Below are 6,740 nucleotides of genomic sequence, written 5' to 3'. Positions count from 1 at the left end.
TTCCTCAGTACAAATATAGATACATATATACATACATATATACAAGGCCACCAAATTATGGTGGCCTTGTGATGGTTGTGATGGTTGTGACGGTTGTGATGGTTGGAGTGACCATCACAAAGAAAATCTGTGGATTGAACAGAAAAGGTGAGAGAGGAGGCCAATAAACTTGACTCCGTTTATAGACGGCCGATTCCTTCCTGTCAGGAGAAATGAGCCAAAATTACAACAATCCACTGTGAGAAGCTTGTAAAGAGACTCACAAAAGGTTTCATCAGCGTAATACAGTTTAAAAGGCAATCCCGCCCTATACAGAGGATGTGTTTAAACCTCTGAATTTAAAGAGAAGGAAATCTGTACATTGTTTAAGCAAACAGAATCAGAATCTCATAGAAAAAAAAAAGTAGAAATATCTTTGTTTGAGTGCAGTTAGTCTGGAGTTGAAAAAGTCCTAATTAAAAGAGTCTCATGTCTGTCTTGCCAACACAAATAGGAGGATTCTCAGAGATGCAGCAAAGAGAGAGGCGTCTAAGTCTGTGTCACAGCTGTTAGACTGTGTCGACATGACAACCAGTTAGTTGGGAGGCTGTCCTGATATGTTGAGTTTGTCCAAAGTTATTTCAACTGGAGCTGTGTGTGTGAGTCAGATGGGGCCATTTAATTTTGCAGCAAAAATACCCCTCCACACTGGATTGGCACAGATGAAAAACTGGAGAAGCGGCCTCTATTAGGTAAAGAGATCTGTGATGCTGTGGACTTGTTTCTCTTCCAATAGGAAGATAGACTTGGTCATCAAATTTCTTTGGTATTTTTACAGCATGAAGATCCAAGAGAATGGTTCATCAGATACAAAATCAACTTCACCTGCAAGGCCAAGAAATTTCTGCACATCTATAACTTTAAACCAAAGCACACCGTAAAGAATGCAAATAGTTATCTGTGAACTGAATTTGTTCACAACCGAATCTGTTTTCTCGTTTTGCTTTCCATTATAAAGACCTTCTCGTCGTCTCACGACAATACAAACAATGCATAGACAAGGAAGTTTTATTTCATTTCCTGCAGTCGTTTCTTTGTGGGTACAAATCGTATTTTCATACAACTTTTTCAATAACCCCTGATGCATTGCATCCATACATTTGTAGCTCAAAACAGCTTTTACAAAAAAGGATATACAATATATACTTATATTTATATTTTTTTATATATATATATTTATATATATATAATATACATGTGTTTCTTTATGCATTTTAGTGTGTTTGTAATGGTTAACATAAGCTTAAAAAAAAAAAAAAAAAAAAAAATAACAGCCGGGTGGAGATAAATCCCAAAAGAAAGTCTTTACCAAACATATAATGGCCAGGTTATCAAAGTCATCAACATTGGCTATAGTACACTCAACATGAAGCCCTTCAAACACAGTTTGCATATATTCCACAATTACAGTCATGTAAATCCAGAGTGATTGCCTTGTTGTTGTTGTTTTTTTTTTTTGTACTATGGAGCCACATTAACAGCTACATATGAAACAAAACTCTTTAACGAAGGAGGATCAGTTGATGGGGTAGTTCACTGAGTTTCTAAAGCTTTTTTTTTTTTTCTTTAAACAGAATCCAACATATCATGGGATACATTCTTTTATACCGGTAATGATGTGAAGAATATCAGGATTATAGGCCTTTTTTATTCAGTGGTAAAGTTGCAGTAATAATATTATGTGTCTTCAATCGTTTGTGCAGGTGGAGTGGTTGTTGAGTTGTACGATAAGTAAAACAAATAAAAATAAATAACGTATCACAATCTATGTATGGCTTCAGTGTCTTTTCCTTAAGAGGACAAATGTAAATAGTTCACTCCAGCAGCCAGTTGTTGCTACTTGCACATTTGTTTTTAAGACCCTGCTGAAAATAGATTTTAAAAAATACTAACTTAGCACGACAGCTGATATGTTTGTTTGTTTTTTTCTTTAGTAGGGTCAAAGATGAGGGAAAAAAAAAAAAAAAACAAGCTGGGAAACACAGCCATAAATAAACATAGTACAGAAAAAAGATCACTCAGAAAGAGACTTGACTGTTCGAGTCAATGCAAATGATAAGTCCACTGTGCTGTGTTGTACTTTGTCAACGTTACTTCAGGTGTTAATCACTTCACATTACATAGCTCAAAAAATTACATCAGTTTTCAATACAACATAGTAATATTAAATTGTGTCTTTATACTAATTGATCATCATTCATGTAAACATATTAAACCAGGTCATGCAAACAGTAGACCAAAACTTCTTCCACTAGAGGTGCACAGCACAGAGCAGGCAGAGCGCCCAGACTGAGATCCTCCCGACTCAACATGAGCCGGGTCTGGGCCAGGACAGGAGGCTGACAGCCTGTGGATTTCTTTATTTTTTATTGGTTTATTTTATTTTATTTTTTTTAATTATTATGTCTTTTTGCTGAAAACAAAATGGTGAACATAAGCATTTCTGTGTTCCTCATGGCATAATAAGAGCTCATGGATATGAAGACATAGTGGGGATCTCAGTTTGAGCCTCTGGTAACAAAACAGCCATAAAACAAACAAACAAAAATGTCTCCTTTTGGATATTCATACATTTCAATGGTTTACCCCGACAGGAAGCATGCAGACACTTCAGGTCAAAACCACCCATTACTAACCCAGTCTGAGCCAGAACAAAGAGTCCAAAAACCCCATGTTTTAATTGCTACTTTCAGGTATCTCCATATTGTTTACACAAAGTGGTAATTAGTCAAAGGAAAAAAGGAAAAAAAAAAAAAAAAAAAAAAGTAAAAAAAAAAAAAAAAACTTAATTTTGCAGTAATAAATGCTCAGCTTTAAGACAGGCAGCTCTTTTATGATCACAAAACACATTTCCTGTTAAATGTTGTGTTATTATCCACCTGATTTGCTGTGTTTTTACTTCTCATCCACATGAAAACAGCATTTGTTGGGGAAAATGACATTTTAAGCTTGGCATTTTGTGTGTATTCATGAATAGAATATCCAGCCACTAATGCCCACTACAAACTGCATCCAGTAAAGAATCAGATTAAACTGGGCTTCACTGGACTGAAATGCATTTCATTCAGTTAGAAAACGCTTGATGTAAAAATGGGCTGAACCGAGACAGAATTTGAATTTAGTGGATTATATTGGGACTTAAATATATTGTATTCAGTTCAAACAATTTAGTACATTTTAGTCAGTTGGATGATAACTAGGCTAATTTTCTAAGTAGGATTTCTAGGTTGAACTGTGTTACAGCTGAACTAGATTATAACTGGGGGTGAAAAAGCTAAAATAAATTAGATTTAGTATTTACTTGAGCTGAGCTATATTCAGCTGGAATGAACTGGAGTTAATCTGTCTGTTTTTTTTTTTTTTAATTGAAGCGTATTATATTTAATTGGAAGAAACTGGAAGCAATTTATTTATTTAGAATAATAAATTAGACTGAAGTATTCAGTTTGTAAGAGTGAGACTAAATCTGATTCAACTGGACTAAAACCAGAGGAAAAAGAAAAAAAAAAAAAAAAAAAAAACTAAAGTCAATTATAAGTAAACTTGATTGGACAGATTTCTATACTGGAACTGAATAGGAAACTGAAAAGAGTCAATTGGGTTATAAGGTACTACATCTACTTGTTAAAGCAACCGGATCAAATCACATTACAGCAGAACTGCATTCAGTTTAATTGAAACGGTTTACTTTGTCTAAAATGTTCCCTGAGTGGACTTTTGTTTTGAAGAGCTTCCACACAAACCGAGTTGTTCACTAGGCATTAAAACATAACTTGAGGGAGAAACAATGTTCAGCTACTTGACTCGAGTCACTTCTTGGATAGTTGCTGGCATTTCATTAACGAATAAAGAGCAGAAAGACCTGCAGGACTCTCTTTAAGTACCGGTTCCCTTTAAATGGCATTTTCTCTGTAACCTGCCTGGCCAGATTTTGCAGGGAAAGCTGCCAGTATTGTGGAGTGTGTGGGCCAGATGGATGCAGACACAGAAATTATGATTAGAGGTAGATGTTTCACATAATGAGATAACAATTATGATAAAGGACACAGCTTTTAGAACTCCTCTTTGATTGAAACACCCTGTGAAGCTAACATGCTGAACCATTGGTTAAAAAAAAAAAATAAATAAATAACTGCTCTGTTATGGCTGCACAAAAAAAGATAATTGCTGAGTTAGACCTTTTTAAACTGAAATAACCTCTGGATTCTCAAAGCAGCCTTACAGATTATTTTCAGTTTTTGGTTTGTTGTCACAGCTAAATGTTTCAGATCACCTGAGTTGATACAAAACGCAGTTCTCAAATGGTAATTTCATTTATTAAGGGTAAAAACTATTCAAACAATGTATCCCTTTGTGAAAAAGTATTTGGTAGCTAAATTTAACAATCCTTGGCAAAGACTGCCACCGAGCTCATGGGTTAACCTGCAATGAGTTTTTTTATATCTCAGTGCAGGAATGTTATCTCACTCTTCTTTGAAGAATTTTAATTCAGGCACATTGTAGCGTTTGAACGTTTTAACAGCCTGATCACGGTCTCTGACAGATTTAGGTCCAATCAGCAGCGATATTCACTTTAGATCTATTATGGAGGACATTTTACTCAGGCATGTGAGGCATGCAGTGCTCTACACATCAGAAGTGACTTTCTAGATGACAATATTATTTTTATTTTTTTTTTTATTATTATTATTTGAGGATAATTACTCTTATCCTCAAATAATAGGGCCTACAATGTAGGTCCTAAAGCTTTTGGACCCCTTTTCAGACTTAAACTTAGTAATTTTATTTCTCATCTGTTGTTTCATTCCTTTGAGATCTTTTGACCTACTTCACGTTTCTTCCTGATTCTGATGTTCTGACAATAACTAGTCCTGTATGTGGCTGTAAAATTGAACAACAATGGGGTCAATTACAGGCAAAGGCTGTGATGAACCTTTCCCTGTCATTAACCTTGCTTTGGTTAGCTTGCCTTAATAATTGAAATCATCACTTATGAACTGCTTCTTGTATTTTTCCTTCTATCTTTGACAGTATAATCTGCTTAATGATGCAGCAAAATATTGAAGTGTGACAAAAAAAAAAAAAAAAAAAAACAATCTGTAATTGGGCAAATACTTTTCTTAAAGTACTGAAATGATTTACTTGAACATAAGAAAAAAAAAAAAAAACATTTGGTTCTTACAAAAAGAAAAGAAAAAAAAGAAAGAGAGGAGAACTGTTGTCTGGGTATGTGCTCTGGCGGACATTGACTAATATCTACTCTGCCTTACTGGCCAGACTGGGTGGGCGGGTTCTGGGTGCTCCAAAGACACTTAATCATCATGACACCAGGAGGCTTTGCTCAGATGCGACTGGTTGGCCTGCAGCAGTAGGTGCAGCTTCTCAGGCTGTCCCGATCCGTGCTGCCCTCGTTACTTCCACGGCGACCATCCTCGTAGTGCGACACTGGGTGATGAAGAGCAGCAGAGCGGCAGAGGAGTTGAGGAAAAACAACCCAAGGGTTAGTCATTACGAGTACAACATCAAAGTTAACGTCATTTTTTTGTTTCAGCATATTTAACATGAGAGCTGTCTGTTTGACTGTGACAGTGCGGCATAATTTAATACGTTGGCAAACCTGTCCAACTAATAAATAAGATTTATGAGTAGGAGGGAAGATATAAGATATGCAATAGAGCAGAATTAATGCAATTCCAATTCAAGTCTGGCAACAGCACACAGGGAACAAGCCTTTTGCTTTCTGTAGCAGCAGGACCTTCATCTCACTCGTTATCTTTAACATTTTAATGCTTTACTTTAAATTATACACAATCAGAAATTTTGAAATGTGTAGTCAGAAGCTCATGGCAGGTTTAGATTTAAAGTTCCCCTATCCATTTGTAACAAAACTCTTAATACTAACACAAAGTACCACCTGTAACCATTTCCACATGTGTGTGTTGCACATGACACACATGATGCTTTACAGCTGCAGGTCTTGCAGAGATCTAAATCACCTAACAAGGGTTAGGATATGTAACACAGTAGCTTGTCTTATATTAGAAAACGTTCATTCACGACATATATATAATAGTTTGAGGGACGTTTAGACTATGCAAATAGGAATAATGAAAGCAAAATACGAGTCTCCAAAGAAATACGTTACTTCTAAAGAGATACTGAGTGTTGCAAAAGAAAACACACAATCCCATCTGCACAAAAAATTTATATAACTGCTTTCGGTGCTTCTTGTCATCGTTTGTCAACAGACTGGGCTGAGTCACATCAGATCGTCTCTCAAAAATACGGCAGACGAGGCGTCCTGGCAGCTGAAGGATTTGTAAATGAAAAAAAATAATAAAAATAAAAATCTTACATTGCTCATCATTATTCTGTCCTGTAAACTACACAGTTGGTTAAAGAACTTTGTAAAATCAGCCTGAGATTTCTCTGAAGTTAAAGAAGTATCTACCTGTGTCTGTAATCTTAAATATTTTTAAATTGTGATAACTTACAATGACTCACTACTTCTACACACACCTGTCAAAATTCCAGATTTTTTGAAAACAATGAATAACTTCCGGTCTTTTTTTTTTTACTTTCAGTGTCATCACGTGTTTCCTGCCCAGTTCAGCAGGTAAATAAACCAGATCAGAGGAAAATGTAAGGATTTTTTTTTTTTTTTTTTTTTTTAAATAATATAAATAAAACAAAAAAATTTT

At 35.4% G+C, this 6,740-nt stretch overlaps 1 protein-coding gene across 1 annotated transcript in view; it reads right to left on the bottom strand.

Moving 5' to 3' along the window:
• Nucleotides 1–5,135: 5,135 nt before the first annotated feature.
• The window catches only part of LOC106964341 (calcium/calmodulin-dependent protein kinase type 1-like), an 11,740-nt gene continuing 10,135 nt past the window's right edge, over nucleotides 5,136–6,740 (bottom strand). The window contains exon 9 of the mRNA XM_015059818.1: nucleotides 5,136–5,484. Within this exon, the coding sequence (XP_014915304.1) occupies nucleotides 5,381–5,484 (104 nt within the window). The 3' untranslated portion in view covers nucleotides 5,136–5,380. The remainder of the gene's footprint in view (nucleotides 5,485–6,740) is intronic.

This window comes from Poecilia latipinna, unplaced genomic scaffold (genome assembly GCF_001443285.1).
Source record: "Poecilia latipinna isolate Pla-1442-1.1 unplaced genomic scaffold, P_latipinna-1.0 Scaffold1659, whole genome shotgun sequence".
NCBI classification, from domain to species: Eukaryota; Metazoa; Chordata; class Actinopteri; order Cyprinodontiformes; family Poeciliidae; genus Poecilia; species Poecilia latipinna.
The sequence above is the reverse complement of the archived record's forward strand: the minus strand, read 5'-3'. Positions and strand labels throughout refer to the sequence as shown.